At 39.9% G+C, this 17,564-nt stretch overlaps 1 protein-coding gene across 1 annotated transcript in view; it reads left to right on the top strand.

The window, feature by feature from the left end:
* The window catches only part of LOC106498452 (von Willebrand factor D and EGF domain-containing protein-like), a 189,550-nt gene that overhangs the window by 55,490 nt on the left and 116,496 nt on the right, over positions 1-17,564 (top strand). Inside the window, exons 5-8 of the mRNA XM_013959682.2 lie at positions 4,701-4,790; positions 6,057-6,192; positions 10,053-10,270; positions 13,234-13,307. Of these exons, the coding sequence (XP_013815136.2) occupies positions 4,701-4,790; positions 6,057-6,192; positions 10,053-10,270; positions 13,234-13,307 (518 nt within the window). The remainder of the gene's footprint in view (positions 1-4,700; positions 4,791-6,056; positions 6,193-10,052; positions 10,271-13,233; positions 13,308-17,564) is intronic.

Here is a 17,564-nt window from a genome sequence, read left to right as displayed (position 1 = left end):
ACCACCTCTTCTCGTGCTTCAGAGCGCCTGTGGCAGAGCCTGCGCTTTCGGAGGGCTCCCAGGTGCATCTGGCACAGCGCTAACCGTGTGCTGCTGCCTTCCTTCGTCGGGAACCCGCGACAGCCACGGTCCGGTTATGAGCGCGAGCCCCGTGCCCCGCTGCTCGGGCCAGGGCAGCTCGCGGCTGCACGGGTGCAGGAATGTAGGCACTTTGAGCGTTTTCAGGTCAAACAGCAAGCTGCCTTGCAAACCTAGAGGTCTTCACAGTTATGTGACTGCTGAACAGGGACGGGTTTTGGATCACAAAACAAGTACCTGTTCCTGTTTTGTTTTCAGGAACCCAATTCCTTAGTTGATCCCAGCCCAACTACCCCTAGCATTAATGATGCCTGGGCAAACTAGGAAGTGGGTAAATTCTTGAGACCACAGATCTTCCGAATGATTGAGGCTCAAAGCCTAAACCTATATAGATCTGTAAGTGACTTCCGAAAAAAAGCCTTCAGACTTAGGCGCTGATGTCACTTAGATACTTCTGAAAACATGCCCAAGGTCTTTGCAGGAAATAGGCTGATTTATCTGCGGCTACTTCCTACAGGACCAGTGCTAATAATCTCCACGCTGTCTATCACAGAATTGCTTTGCCTGCCAAGACTGCCTCAGACTCCCTTGGTAAGCCACGTGCCGTCCCGCACTGCGGAGCCCTGGGCCACGCACGCTGCTACCGAGCACACCACTGTCTCAGGACCAGGGAAGCAGAGTGCCACACTCACCCCACTACAAAACCATCCTCCAGAAAGTCCTTGGCAAATAGCCACATACCCGTCTGATGTTTGCCTGTCCGCTGTGGGCCCTGACAAAGATGATGGGAACTCGAGACGGGATCACGGTGGAGATGGCGGCCTCCCTGCATGTGCTGCCTTTGAAGATGATAACAAACGTGAATGTGACTTTCTCTGAGCTTTTCTGTCTCTGCCCTCAGCCCCGTTTTTCTCCTCACACGCTCAAACTACCACAGATGATCACTATGCTACATTCAGAAGTAATTAGGGGCAGGGAAAAGGAACAAACTGGTGTTTTTTATGTTCAAAAAGATTATAAACAAATGATTTGTGGGAGCTTTGGATTTTGAGAACTCTTAAAAAATGTTTTGATGTGCAAGATGATAGAGGGAAGTTTGCCAATGATTGTGACAGGTCTTAGCATTTAAATACTCTCCCAATCATTTCCCAGAGCTTTCCGACCCCCACCAAATTAATGGCTGAATTCTGCTTTTGGCTAAATATGCTGCTCACAGGGTTCACAGCAAAGTGGGAGTTAAGTTCACTTAAGGGCACAAATCTGCTCCGTAACATAGGAAAGGAGAAATTTTTAGCTACTAGGGCCTTTTTATATCAGAATGTTGTGCCTGTAAGTAGTTTTCCGCCCTACAGAAATAACTGCAAACGCGCAAAGGAAAGGAAGCAGACCACAACTGGAAGCAATTAGTTTACAGTGTCTGAAGGCGCCTTTACAGATTTCTGTTCCTTTAAAAGGGATGATGAAACAGTGTAATTTGATTTTGGAAAGATCTGATGAGTTTGTGAAAAAATGCAGCCTAACCTGCCACGGCCATGAGCATACTGCCGTCAGTGATGTTGCTTTTATCTCTTTGCTTTAAAAAAGATACATGCATCGATGGGGGAAGGAGAGGAGAGAAAGAAAAAGTTGATTACTGAACTGAAAAGAAAGAGCTAGCACTTAGTTGAAGGCAAAAAACTTCTCAGAGTGACTCTCATAATAATTATGTGACAAACTGTCAGCCTGTAGCTCAGCGGCCAATGAATATATCTGCAGATTGTGAAGTGAAGTGTGCACCTAACCAGGTAAAGATGCTACAAGAAAAGGAATGATATGAAAGACAGAAATAAAATGCAACTCATGACTGGTGCCCATACATTTCTGATTTGCAAATTTTGTACTAAACCCCGTACGTGCTGAAGATATAACCGATAAGGACATATAGTCTAGTAATGATTTCACAGGATTGCTATGGATTAATTTTCAATTTTAGTTTTCAGGGCTTTATCAATATAATATAGCTCTGTTCAACAACGGGTGAAAATACATTGCAAAGAGGGAATGAGGCTGGGTTTCTGACATTTTCCAAGATGTCATTTTACTGAAGATCACTCTGAGATTCCTCTGCCAGCGCCTCCCCCTCCATTCAGCTTTGCAGCATCCTACTAAGCGATCCTGCCAGCATTAATTATATCTCCCTCCTTGGCAGGAATTTTTTAAGTGGTGTGCTCAAATGGAAGTCTCCATGTGAATATTTTTGGTAAAAAGCATTGAAGCAAAAAGTGCAAACAACCTAGCAAGTGTAAATATAGTATCTGCAATGCAGATGCATTGGATTTGCTCACTGAGTTCTGTAATGGAATCATTTTTTTTCACTAGGGGGAATATATATCATTCAAACTCTCTCTTCTTCTGTTGTCACTGACTTGTCAGATCATGATTTTGCAGATTCTCCCCTTAGCAGCTGTAACTGAAATGGCAGTAAGAAGGACAACATTCACGTTCTGCCTTCCAAATACTAGATTTTTTTTTTAAACTTTTAAGTTGAACATGAGCCTTTAAGGAATACTTGGGGATAACAAATCTCTAATGATAATAGGGTCTTATTACCTTGAGGAGAACATGAGATGTTCTCCTTTGGAGGGATACTGGCTGACTATGAAGTCTTTGAGGAATTTGCACTTTAGAGTGTCTCTGTAAGGCCTATGTCTTTTCTCCCCCAGCAGACATGGTAAGACGTACAGGACTCCATCTCGTTAACATAACAAATAACGTTATTTTCACTAGGCCAAAATGGCAGCTGGACCTGTCAGCAAAAGAGTGAGAAACTCTGTGAAGGCAAAAAAGGTCTGAAAGGCTCATAAACCTGGGACTGAGCTGACAGCTGATCTGGAAATAGTCCACTTGAAGAACACGGAAAACACTTCCTTCTTCCCTAGAAGTACAAATAACACTATATTGCTTGCATTGCATTTTGATTGTGCGAAGATGAATCAGGAAAGACTATTTTTAAGTTTAGAGGAAAACTAACTCAGAGGCGATGAAGAGGGATTCATGACATTTTCAGAGTGGTAAAAGAAAGATTGCAGAATGGTATGCAACTTTAAAAAACGACTCACATCCATATGACCATATGATGCTGGAAATATTCTTATTTCTATCGAGCCTGTTTGGCTACCACTGGGCATAAGGGCCATGTCTAGCCAGAAGGTCCCAGGAGAAGCCCAGTGCGCAGCACCCTTCCGAGAGTCACCTCCAACCACAGCCACGCTTTGCAGGCAGCCTGACCTGCGAGCGTGTGAGGGCTACCAAAATGTCCCATCCGCCTTTGGGGCACCGGGACCCTTCAGGCTGCCCACTCGCTCCCCAGGAAACGGCTGGAAAGGTTGTCACTGAGCGACAGGTGGTCATGGAGGCCAGCCACAGGCTGCCAGGGTCCATCTCTGCTAAAGATGTGCCTTCTTTCTCCTCCAGCGTAGGGGACCCCTGCAGATGACAAATGGCTTTGCCTTCAAGCCTCATTTTCCAGCTGCTTCTACGAAGCACTGTGGATGGATCCAAAGGGTCCAACTGCAAAAAAAGCTCCACCGGCATTTAGGTTTCTCCATGAACACTGACCTCTCAAAAACACTTAGAGCCCACGGCCAGTGGGTGGTGCTGAAAAATCTGTTCAAAGGAATTTACCAAAACAGAATATAAATTAGATTGGTCTGATTCCTCCTCATGGGTTACTTGAGGCTTAAAAAAGGCAGTAGCTATAAATATGCCGTCTGATTATTTGGAATTGATTTAGTATGTCACAATCTGTTACTCCATTTACGAGAAGAGGCCAAAAATTTTAGAACTACAATTCCAGAGCCTATTGTAGTTTGCTTTAAGGAAAATTTCCGTAGTTTAATCTTATGATCCTAGAAACGATGTTAGCTGTTTGCGTCTTCTGAAACCAATGAAACACTGAGATGGCAGATGGTGTGCGGGCTCAGTAGAGATAAAGGTTGCGTGACTGTGCTAGGAATAAAACATAATTGGCCTGGTACATCGTGTTTGGTGTTTTTTGTTTTGAGGCATATTTTTGGTTTTTTGTAATATAAACCTTGTAGGCACATCTGCCTCATCTAGATAATACTTTTATAATGCACTAAGAAAAAAAGGAAAAAGGAGCTTCTCATGTTGCTGACAATGTTTCTGAGACTGGGTGACTGTCAAACTAATCTAAACAATAGACAGTTCAAAAACATGGTATAGAGAGAGGATATTTGATCCAGTGGACAGACTGTAGTCTGGCATTCTAAAGGCTAATGTCCTAATCCTCACAGTAATACCTATGAATAGTGTAATTCTCCCTAATTAATATGGAGATATATTACTAACACCCAGAAGGAGCTTCAAAAACTGCAGAAGAAAATGCACTGTAAGCATTTGCTGATATTAATTGTTGAGACAAATGCCATGTTCTTTTCCTTATTAAATGCAACCAAAATTCTTTCAAATCTCAAGGTTTATGCATAAACATTTTTTAAAGCCTAGACCTCCAAAAACTCTGTTCCAACAATAAAAAAAGACCTCAACAACAAATGGGACGATGCATAACTACAGCATTCTCTTCAAGAATAGCTATAAAATACACTGTTTATTTATTACAGGTCTTTTGCACTGTCACTGCTTTTATGAAGGACGCTCCTGATCAGCAGTCATTACCCGAAGAGAGCAGCGGATTCTATGCAGGGATTAAGGTAATGCTGATGGCCCTGATTCACTGAACTTCTCTAGCGTATCCCCAGATAAAAATTATATATTATCTGACATGCTCTGAAAGACAATACACAGAAGCACAGGTCTTGATAATCATAACCAACGCTGTGTCTATGTTCACTTTGAGGAAATGTCTCAATAAATTATATGGCTTTCAGTCCGTTCGTAAAACTCTCTAAAGCACTCATCAGCAGAGTGTGCAGGTATTGACACTAATGCACCATAAAGAATGTGCAAAATTACATCTTCTGATAAATATGCCCCCAAATACTCTCATGGTTATGTACAGTGGGAAGCCACACCTGCAAGGATTCAGAATTTTATTGTAACTAGACCAGAAGAAAGCGAAGAGAGAAATGAACTTTAATCAAACAACTTTTTGTGGTCAGACACTAAAAAATCAAATTTCAGAGGGTAAACCCACACTGTGAGCAAAGAACATGCCTAATCCTACTCAAGAATTAGACTGTCAGTCTGACAGCCCTGGAAAATTCGAGATCTTCTGAGTATCTGAGCTTCATACCCAGAAGAACGATGTTTGAAAAATCTGGAAGCCTTTTCTGTATGACATTTGAAGAACAGTTTCAATTTTTTTTTTTTGAAATGTCAGAATTATTTCCAAGGAATTGCAAGGAATGGAAATTCCAGTTTCTGACTAGCCTTGAATGCTGTTTCTGCCCTTACCCTACAAAAAGAGATACGCAGAAATGGCAGAACCCCATCTCCTTTCCCCAGGGCACAAGCTGTGATGTATTATGTATGGAGAAATTCTTTTTTCTGCCATAGCAGAGAAGAGGAATCAGGTGAAAACTGCACTTGCTTACTTTGCACCTGCGGCAGACACAAATATAGCATCCATGTTCATGACCGAGGTAATGCCAAACTTCAGACCATAAATATTGCTAGTGTCTTAGTGCATTGGAATGAAAGCTGCTTTTAACCAGAGATATTAAAAATGAATAAATTCTATGGTATCGCACTATTTTCAGGTTTTATAAAAGCCTGTTTTGAGACTGGGAAATGGGAGGCAATTAGACACTACATATGACAACTGCAAACATTTTCTTAATTACCAAGCATGTTAAAATATTTTATCAGTAATTTTACCTTTGGAAAATTTAAGATGATTATTATTTTACAAACAACTTTATATTCACAATTGCTTAAAAGCACTCAAATTTTCATAAACATCAGCGTTGCCTTATTAATTTGTCAAAATGATCTAAAAGTGATTTTCTTATTTTCAGTTTTTACCAGAATCATTACAAATTGCAGAGGATGGCAAAGAGCATGTTTTGACCATTCTGAGTACTGTACCTATTACCTGTGCGGGGCATGATGATTCCTGCAAAATTACTTTACAGCTAAGTACTGAGGATTTGGGTAAGAGTTTCACATATCAGCATCAAATCAGTGTGATTACTTTTCCCAGCACCTATGTTACAATTAATTTTAACACAAGGCAGAACTCATAAACTCAACTACTGAGACCTTGCATTTGCTTACAAAATAAAATAGATGATAGTATCACTCATGCTTTTGACACCAAGAAACACCTAATTAGCAATAGCCTGAACAATAGTCCACTGAGATTTGTGGGTGAAATAAATATGAGTAGAAGAACTTATTTTAAATTATAAGAGTATAAAATTCCATTTTAAGCTTTGTAATAGATATGGTCTTAGCTAGAATAATTCCAGTAATTATCAGTAAGGAGCTCACCTACAGATTTATTATTCAGTAAATGTGTACTGAAGCCTTTTTTTCTTTCTTTTGTTGGCTTGCAGTTTTTGTCTACCTTAATTTAGATGAAAAAAATCATTCTTATTGTAATATATAATTCTTTTCCTAAATGTATTTTTTGATTGAAAATATTGACAATGTCTCTTAGAAAATTATCTTGCCCTTTTAATTGGTAAATACTTTCCCCAGGTTAATCTGGTGGAATATCATGCCTAACCAAGGGAACCATTTGGATTTTTATTTACCATTTTCACTAAAGAAAACACCCAAACCTTTTTCTAGCAAGGGATTTATTCTGCTTCCGTGGGGAACTCAATGAGAAAATTGTTTAGAGATAGGATTAGGCCCAGTTTTTCTACCCCCAAAAAGCCAGTTCAAAAAATTTTGGCAAAAAACAGACATTTCCTGACATTTTTCCCTTAATAAATCCTTGAAAGTGTGAATTGTCCTTTAGACTCCTTCCACCGGCAATGAGATTAGCCCCTATTTTTTAGCGATGGAACTGAAGCACTGCTAAAATCATTGTCTTTAATAAAGAAATTTAAAACTTTGCCTCTTCCCCTTTAAATCTGCCACTGCTGCATACATTAAACTGAACTTCCTCTAAATCAGAAAAAAAACAGTAAGTCTCTGCAGTGGCTCAATCTTCTGCCCCACTCTCACTTCTTAGTCTCTGCCTTTTTTTTAAATCAAGCACTTAACATGAGTTCTCAGTCCTTCTTCCTTCTCTCCCCACCCTCAGCCAAGTGCACAAACAGAAGAAAAAAAGTCATTCGAATGATATCATAACACAACGATCTTAAACTGAGCGGCGCCTTATGGTCCCAGCAGCTGTGCTGGCTCTCGGACATGGAGTACTTTGAATTTCTTCCTGGCTCAGCGGTTCTCAGTTCTACACGCTCCTCTTGGCGTAGAGTCTCTGTCAGTCTATCATCAGGCAAACATTCGCTGAGCTCACGGGAACAGACTCACTTAGGTACCTAGGCACCGAAGGATGCAGGCTGGTGTGCGGTGGGATGTCCTCAAACCTCTAGGCAACTTAAACACCTACCCCTTATGGGGATCAAATTAAAGCTTGTCACAGGATCTCTAAGGGCAATTTTTAACTCCTATTAGCTACCTAGATATATTCTTAGGCCTCCAAAAATCTCACTGATAGTAAACTCATGGGCTACGAGCTCACAAGCCTGGGGAGGCTGAGACGGATAAATGTGAACCCAAGGCTGACTTCTCGCCAGGGGTCTCCTGCAGTCCCACAACGTGCTTCTGCATTTTGTTGAAGGAAAGAGGTGAGGTAAAATTTGCAGGAGCAGATTTATTTCCAAGGCTTCAATGGGCTTGACATTTTGGTGCCAAGAGGTGTCAAGATAGAGACACAACTCTACCAATTAACTATCTTTGAGGGAACTTGTCACTGAAGTGGCAACTTTCCGTCAGTTTTAATCACCTCATTTATGTAGCTTAAACTAATAACCAACTCTAGTCCTTGATCGTTCCACCCTGAGGCTATTCCCTTGTATGACGCTGGGCCGTTTATAATCAATTGAGATATTTATATGTAGTTAAGATTGAGTAGCTACTGCTGTGTGCTTGCAAAACCACATGTTTATTTTGTGCCTTTATTGTCTGTAGGGTTTCTTTGTTTATTCGAAAGAACGCTGTGGGCTTCTGAAAAATGTAATGTTGGCCACAGTGCTATAAATTGAAAATAAAAACAATTTTAGCTGAGATTCATTTATACTGAAGAAATTAACCGACAAGCTCCTTGTCTGACTGAATCCATGTAAAACCACTGTTGTGTTAATTATGTAGGGAATAAGTGATAAGAAAGCTAATTACAAGCATATAAATATCTCTCTAAGTTCAGACAATATCGTAATGAAGGCCTAGACACACCAGAGCCACTGAACTTCTGCTTTTGTTAAGTTTATCACTGCTGTTTTGACAAGATGATTTCGTTTGATTTTAAACTGTTGTTCTGGGTTGTGAGCACAGCCCATGGGGCTGCAATGGCCATAACTATTCCTCATGGAAACCTCCAATTTAATTGAATCAAGAACCTTGAAAATGAGTGAAGACTTTTCTATAAGAAGTAAGGCAGCCTTTAAGGATTTGGCATGAGAGATAATATGCTATTAACGTTTGTAGGTTTTAGTTCAGTTTCTATGGAACTCTACAGGGTTAATTTCAATTACATTTTATGGGTCTTTTCCATGAGAAATAAAATGTTGATTACTTAATCAGATTAGAAATACAATCTTAGAACACTGGAATACCATCTCCTATAAATTATTAAACAAATTTAGAAATCTGAAAAATGATAAGAAAATCACTTATTTTTGTATCCAATTAATTCCATTGCCACCATTTCCAGAACGTTGTTCATTATCATCTGATAAATATCGGTCTGGGATGGAAAATTAAGCATTTAGCACAAACACTGGTAGTCCTGAAATCAGCTTTAGGCCCAAAATTTTATTTTATATTCACTAAAGATCTCGTGAAGGGTTGGGTAACTTCTTGAGGAGAAGATAGACATTATCTAAAACGCAGGCCAGCTGGCTCAGAACCAAATGCTATTACGATTCAATGTTCATAAAAAACACATCCATGTAAAAAAAAAATAGAGAGAGGATATTAGCATTTTACCTGTGACCTCAGCATGAGGGGTCAGGACTGAAGAGAAATGGACACTGCTATTCCTGCTGCTAGAAGAAGTCTCTTTAGGAATGATATGATGTGCAGAGGCAGAGCTGCATGAATAAGCTTGAGTTACCATTGCCACATTGATTTTGTCACCACCCATCACTTCCCCACCCATCACAGATACTTATATGGCCAGCAACATCATCATATATTATTTTTCCACTGTCTTTTAGTGAATTTATCCTCACAGCCCCTCTGTGAAAGATATAAATGATACTACCATCATTTTACAGATGGAAACTAAAGCAAAATAACTCAGCTAAATCCAAAAATCTGTAAAAGATAAGGGTCTACTGATCTGTTGCATTTGCCTTCCTCTCCTGGACCTGAAAGTCACTAAAAACTGATTTAAGACTCCTCTCCTTCCAGACAAAAATATTCCCTTTATTTTAAATTAAGCTAGTCTCAGCAGATACCTTTTCATAATAAAGCTAGTGAAAGACATTTTCCTGAAACATAGATTCATCTCATTCTTTGTCATGAGAAATACTCATCTTCATTTCCTGGGCATGGACCCATACAGATAAGACTGTCTTTCCAGAAATATTAGCACCTGTGGACAGAACAGCACAGTAAGTTTTAGTAAAATGTCTACTGCAGGAAAAAAAAAAAAAAACAGTAAAATGTGCAAAGCGATGCCAGATTAGGTCAGTCACAACTGTCTTCACGCAAAGCCCATCTGGTTGCCATGCATGTGTTTCTTGGAACATAAAACACTTGTGCTGGGCGGTAAACAGGGTGCGGGCAACTGCTGGAAGATCTCTTGTCAAACTCAGTGTTCGTGTTCATTTTAGATAGCCAGTTCCTGGGGCCCCCAAACATAGCCCTCTCAGCATGCCACGTGGACCTGCTGCCGATGCCCTGCACGGCAAGCAGCTGCGCAGCGGCCGCGCTGGCGGTGACAGCTGTGACAGACTTCGCGCAGGACGGCAACCGCATCACTCGCATCAGAGCGAAGCCAGCCAAACAGAGCGAGCTGCTCTGGGGGGCTTACACACCGACGGACGTAAAGGTTGGTTCCTAAAATAGTTTGGAAAACATGTCGAATTCAAATGGGAGTTTTAATATCGGAGAAAACAAGACAATAAACCACATAAACACTAACATTTGGGGACTGCTGTTAGTACAGTAAACCAAATCAGTGACCTTCTATGCCAAGAAAATTAACACGCAAAGGTTTTTGTTTTAACAGACTCATGTTTCATCATCAGTCAGCACGTCCGTAGGGCGAACAGCTGGATTACAGACGTAACCCGGCTTGCCTGTGTGTGCTGCGGGAAGGCAGGCAGCGGGGAGAGGGAGAACCCAGTTTAGGGAACTAACATTCCTTTTCAAGGAGGAGATGAAGGAAAACTCACCAGTTTGGAGGAAAGTTTCCAAACGAGCACAGAAACCACGTGGACTTGATAAAACTGGTCACAGTGAAAAGAAAGCTGGTCCTGCAAGAAAACTTTGTGCAAAAAAGGTGCCTGCCTTAGTAATTAGAAAGGAGAACTGAGAATCAGTACTGCTGTGTTCAATTTGTGACCCTGCCAGTAATCAGCGTGAGACCTCTGAAGGCACTCTTACCCGCTCTGTCTCCTCCTGTATCTGTGTATAAAAAGTCCAAAATAAAAATAATGAGAATCAAGCAGTGAGCCAAACCACGCTTGCACTGCAGAAAGCCTGCCCAAAGGAGTGTGGCAAGCAGCAACTGGCCCATCATTTGCGAAGGTCTTTCAGACTCTCAGCTGAGAGGCTTCATAGCGGTGTGCCGTAATCCCATGGCCTGAGAGAATAAGCCGCAATACGTGTCTGATTTGATTCAGCTAAAATTTCCAGAGTGCTGGCACATCAAAGCTGGTATATTATAACTAACAGAAAAAATACCTCCAATGAAATAAATAATATGGACAGCATTTTAGTCTCACAGAATACCTCATATTATAATTTCACTGGTATTACCTTTACAGCAGAATCACTAGCATGATTTTAATGGATTTACTCATGAAAGAATGAGATCAAGCTGAAGTAAAAGAATTTTTGTCTTTAAACTTAAAATTACTAGCAAGTAACTACCTCCTTTCCTCTCCCACATAGGTTTCTTTTAAACTTTTTAAGATTTTTCTTAAATCAGCAATAGCAGCTCATTCAATGCAGTGCACTCACATATCTGTATTTTTTTCTTGAAGTTACGAATGCTGCTATTAAAATATGAAAATATAGCAAATGTGAAATGAAGTTAATCAATTTTAATAATAAATTGCATCTAATCCTAGTTAAAGCTTGATCTATAGAAACAAACAGATATTATCCCCCATTGCTGCTTTGCAGATAATCTTAGGCATTAATGTAAAACAGTTTCTGCAACATATCAAGGGAAAACTCATATACTAAAATCCACAGAGTCCTTAGTTGTTCAGATTTGTTCAACTATTTTCAACTTAATTTAAAACTGAATGGAAATGCTTTGCAGAACATTCTGACATATTCAGATGCCCAAAAAAATGGATTTCTCCAGCAACCTAAGACTCCATTACAGTTGCATCTTCTGCTGGTATCATGTAAGATAAGAGCAAGGCAGAAAGGGGCATTTGTATGTGTTTGTTCATATGTTTTACTTAGAAAGGTTGTGGCAGTGGAAAAAATGGGAAAATTCTGTGATACTTCTTTACATCACTTAGTAGATACAAATGATGCAACTGACCTCGTATCAAAATGCCGTTCAAAGGGATGTTCTGTTTTTCATTCCTCAAGACAATCACTCTGCTAGTTGGGGATACCAGATACCTGTGGGTGTATAAGCAATGTCACTGTGGGATGGTTAAAGGGCATTTTGAAAGATGATGTATTCTCTCAGGTGAGGAATTATATCAGTGAGTGTAGATCTACCTTTTCCCTCTTACTCATTTATTTAATTTCACCACTCCTAAAAAACTAAATTCTGCTTTGTCACTCAAAGACTGCACAAGGATATAGTGGCCATTCTTCTTCCCTGGAAGATCACGGCAGAACTAACTGAATTGCACCTCTGGATTTCTCCTGGACAAAGAGCAAGCAAGCAGCCCTGACCAAAATATCCCTGGCGGGCTGGATATGGGAAAAACATAATACTTCATCATTCCCAACAGTGTGACTGGGGAGCTCCTCATATTGCAAAACACTACAGGTCCTATGCATTTCTGAGAATTGTATAGCAATAAGCAATCATGCAAAAGCACCATCTTGAGAGGATGTGGTGATGGAGACCTAACTGTGCTGGAGAAAGCAGGATTGCAACTTCAGTGTGAGCTGTCCTACCTCTAGCTTTCTGTGGCAGCATTTCTGCTCCCCGCAGGCGGCCAGAGCTCTTAGACCTTGTCTGTAATCCAGTTTACACCAAGGTAGCTGAGAGCTGAAGCAGTCAAAGATCTCTGCTGATCTTAGTAGCTCCCTTCCTTTCAATCGCATGCTGACAGCAGACAGCTCCAGCAGCCTGAGTGGGGGCCTCATCATTGGTACCTGATCAATAATCTGCACATCAAATATATTAATTAGTCATTCAAATGCTGTATCAGGAAATTTAAGGTCAAACTAGTGGGCAGTCCATGATTACTAAGAAATGGTAATGCTACTTAATTACAGCATACCTTCTTATACCATACTTCAGACCTTGAAATTAGTGCAACTTAATGAGCACTCTACCCTCTTGATAATTTCAGGGAATGATCTACTTCTTAACCAAAAAGGTTTAATAGAAAAACTTTTCTTTTTACCAAATAAAGAGAGGCCATGCATTACATCAGGTGGAATAGGTGCACTCCAAACTCCTCGTATTGCATGTGATTAAACATTTGAAAGCAAAGCCTATTTTGTACCAATCCACTTTCATGCTTTAGAAGTCAGATTTCAGTTTATACTTGACACACGAATCCTGCCCCTAATGTTTTGTGAGGAACAGTAATGAAGAAAACCCGCTGCGTAGACTGTATTCATTACACATTTCATTTTAACTAGGTCACAGTTCAAGACCTCCCAACAGGGAACTGCTACTCTTTCACTGATCCACACATTATCACATTTGATGGATGGTGAGTATTCTACTTTGAAATAATTTGGCTCAATTACTGTAGTCTTTGGTTCCTGGATGTAGCATGTATTTGGTTGTACATTAGATAGCAAAAGAGCGTTGTGCTGGTTTGCTTATATTGATTAATGCAGTGCCTCAATATCATACATGGTCTCCTTGCAGCTGGTTATATTCCTGTTAACAAAAGGACTAGGAATGTATTAATCCTGAAGCTGAAATGGTTCTGACACCGAGTAATTTTTACAAAACAAAGGTCAGATTCTAATATGTTCTTCAAACAAAACTGTCATTGATGCTTCTGAGAGGGTGTCTACAGCATGTGATCTAGTGCTGTGTTAGAGACATCCCAGTTCGACGCAAGCTAACCACTGTGTCCCCACAGCAGCGTAGTAACTCGTGATACAAAGTCACTTTGCCCAAGAATGCTGTTGCATTTGTATATGAACAACTACCTCTGCATCTCTGCATGGAGCTGACAGTCATGATCATAACCAAAGAAACACAGAAACGGCTGTACTGGCTCAGATAGAACTTCAGAAATGGTGACTGACAAATATCCTCTGATATTATCCAGTGATATGTTGCTGAAAGACTTAGTGAGCCAAAGATGGTATCTTTGTGTTTTACAGCCTATACTGTACAGACTTTTTTTTCAATCAACTTGCCTAATCATTCATGAATGTATTTACCCTAGATGCTTTGCATAATCAGAAGTTTTTAAAGTGTACATCTGGCACGTCTGAACCACAGTTACTAATATTTCAGATCACATTCCAGATTTGCCATTCCACTGTTAACCTCGCAACGGTACAGATAATGACTTTATGAACATAGCATCCAGAGGGACTCAGCAGGCATGATATTCTAATTGCGACATCCTAATGTCCCAATTTCAACCCAGCATGCTCTGGAGCTAGCAGGACGCATTTGTCGGAACACAAACTCTGAAATGATGTCAAAGCTAGGGAAATCTCTGCATGGAAGGAGAGTAGGGAAGGGAGTGGCTCCGTTAAAGGTTACACTCCCGCCTCAAGCAAAGGCATCACCTGAACTGGGTAGTCTCAGCTAGGAGATTCGCCCCTGCCTATCTAGGGCTTTCCCGTTTCCCTCTACCTTTGCCACATTCCATCTATAATGTGGTCAGGTACTTGATTCATGCAAGTTTGGTTGCTCGATCTGAAAAAGCTGAGGAAAGGACTCAGGGCTCCCAGGAGTTAGTGCAGTGAGCAGACAAGCACTTTTCCCTGGTTGCAGAAAACACTTTACTTCCAAGGGTCTTTTAAACCTCATAAAAAGAGACTATCACAGGTAAGAGCTTGGCAGTACAGTCACTCAGCGAGAACTGCAAGGGAAGAGCTCCAAGTGGTGCACAGACATCCACATGCCACTTGTACTGCAATTACTTCAACTCCGGGATATTAAATTAGATTAGAATATTATTTAAAAACTCTCTATAAATTTACATTCTAAAATATTCTCTTCTGATTTGGGGCTAAAAATGGACAGTGACCTACCAGATTGTTGTGTTGAGAAAGTCATGAATTACTGAAAATTGCCTCTTAGAATGGGGGTACCCTCTCAGCCATGTAATACATTATAACATAGCTTCCATGGGAAAAAAGGGCTTAAAATGTTATAGCAATTTTATTTGAATAACTCATTTTGGAACCCTTTACTGATAATACGTAGAAATGCTTCTAGGCAAGTTTACAATTCCATTTGAGTACAGGGAGATTGGAAAAGACCATCCATCTGTGGCATTCTACCTCCGAATCACAAAATCTTGAAATGGAAAAATCCCAGGAATACCTTAGGCCCTCAGTAACAACAGGTTTCTTCCCTGTGGACATTCATTTCTGTTTTGTCCAGTCTAGCTTTAAATGAGCCAAGCGATGGGGCTTCTGCCATCTCAATAATCAGGTTATTTCACTAAGACATATCACTTCTTGATATTCAGCCAAGTTTCTTACCCATCATTTCACAGTCCCATTACTCCTACTTAGTTTCCCATTTATTACTGTAAATAATTTCTCTTTCAATTATTGTAATGATTATGCTGCCCTATTAGACGTCAGTTAGGCAACCTCTCTGTCTGCTTATTGCATGCATTAATCTAAAAAATGATAACATATTGACAAATGAATTTAAAGTTCTGTATTTAAGGAGCAGTGAATGCAATTCCTGCTTCTGTCTTGATACAAACTTACAACCTACAGACAAATGCTGAGACAGAGCTATGGAACAGAAGCATTTCTTTTTGGTGGCAAAAGGGTATGTGGTAGAAAATTGTGTTTGAAATGAGATGTGCATTAGGTATTGAGAATACGGAACAATTGCACAAAAAAGCTTGTGGGCTCAAGTAGGAAGCCACATAAATGTCCTTCAATAATAAAAAGGCATCAGAAAGAGACCTAGGGGTCTCTGCAGATTGTAAGCGGTGGAGCAAGGAAAGAGAATAAACTAAGAGAAACTTTTCCTAGGGATCATGAAGCAATAGGCTGAAAGGACAAGTGGAACATCAGCTCTTGAGTATCAGGAGTTACGCTGACTCGAAGTGGTCAGTAGACACAGGCTCAGGTAAGAACATTACACAAGGAAGAAAAGAAACATCCAAAATTAGTGAAGAGAACTGAAGGAAACAGCAACCTACAGCAATCTCTATACAGCTACAAAAATGGTAGCAAACAAAGCTTAATAAGGAAACTATCAAAACTGCCTCAGAGATCAACAGCAGAGCATCCACCAAACAGCATAACCCAAGGAAATATATCTGATCCCCCACTGCATCTAGTGACCTGTAAGTCAGCTTCCAGGGAGGCAGCGGAATCTAAGATGAAGCTCGTGTAGGAAGAGCTTGATGTGAAGAGGTCGTGGGCAGCTGGGTGTTCACCACCCTTTCTTCCTACTCTCCACGCAGTCCTGCGGAGGGCTCACCTAAGAACTGTAATGGTAAAAGCAAGAGCAAGCCTGAACATGGGCAGCATTTCCAATAGCAAAACCGCAGGAGTGTAGGTAGGAGTGCAACAGTAGGAATGTTTTCTACACAAATGTGCATGCACATAAACATACTCCTGACTTTCCCAGATTTTCTTACTTCTTCTGACTTTCCCATTAGCAGTGGAGAAGAGAAGGAAAAATACACAATGGAGAAAAGCAAGGATGAAAGCAGACACAAAAACAGAAAACTGCAAGTTTGGGGTTTCCAAAATTTAACAGAAAAACAAGGCTCATTAAAACATAGTTTAATTTAAAAACATTGATTCTAATTTTTTTAGCAAATTTGTAAGCTGGAAAAGTGAAAATGGCATGAAAATCAAAACGCTGTCTGGAAGACTTGGACTTTTTGGTAGGAAAATTTTCCTACTGAAATGGTCATTTCTAATGTGTAAGTTATTTTGTGAGATTTCACAATAATACTTCATTTTGTAACTTCTGCAAATACTTGTCAACAGTTTTTAATCTGATTTACTGAGCTCGCATTACTTCTCGGGTAGTTAGTTATTCATAATATAACTAAAATACCTAACTCATGGTTCTAATGATAATGCTTCCCTTCTGTATGCCTTTGGCTAACGTATTTTTACAGAAATATTTATTTTATCATTTTATTCTTTTGACCAAATAGACTGAAAATCAAAGAAGAATGTGTCATATTTTAAAACGCAAGCACACTCAATTTGTGTATATTGGTGCATAGTATTAATTATACTAGCTAAAATCCAAAAATAGCACTTCCTTTTATAGCAAAGTACCTTCTAAATTAAATGAATGTGAAAGCCTTGTAAAGCAAAAGTATGGCCTTCATTATTAGTTATGGCATGTTATAAATATAAAAGCCTTTCATATCATAAATTGTAGATTCTTAAATATGAAATATTAGCTTTCAATAAGGAGAAAATCCTTTTATGGCAAAATGTAAAAAGGGAAATATTTCTTGATTGGTGAGTTATATATGATTAATGCTGTTTTGCATTTTACCTAAAAAAAAAAAAAAGAATTGTGAGATTTCTCAAACGTTTACACAAATCCATCAGTATTATCACAGGCACACTGCCACCACTCCCTGTATGACTACACAATAACTCAGCTTGTAAAAATTTGTTCTTGTGCTTGGTTTTAATAGAATTCATCACAGTGGTGTACAACTAAGTCCTGGACATGAGAAGGCAGCCCTCCCAGAGGTGCTATGCTAGACTTCCTATATTTTTGACAGTCAGTAGAAGCTTATATGTCCTTAAGCTTCCAGGGACTTCTGAAC

Source organism: Apteryx mantelli, chromosome 6 (genome assembly GCF_036417845.1).
Source record: "Apteryx mantelli isolate bAptMan1 chromosome 6, bAptMan1.hap1, whole genome shotgun sequence".
NCBI lineage: Eukaryota > Metazoa > Chordata > Aves > Apterygiformes > Apterygidae > Apteryx > Apteryx mantelli.
Note: the sequence above shows the minus strand (reverse complement) of the source record. Positions and strands in the feature narration are given on the sequence as shown.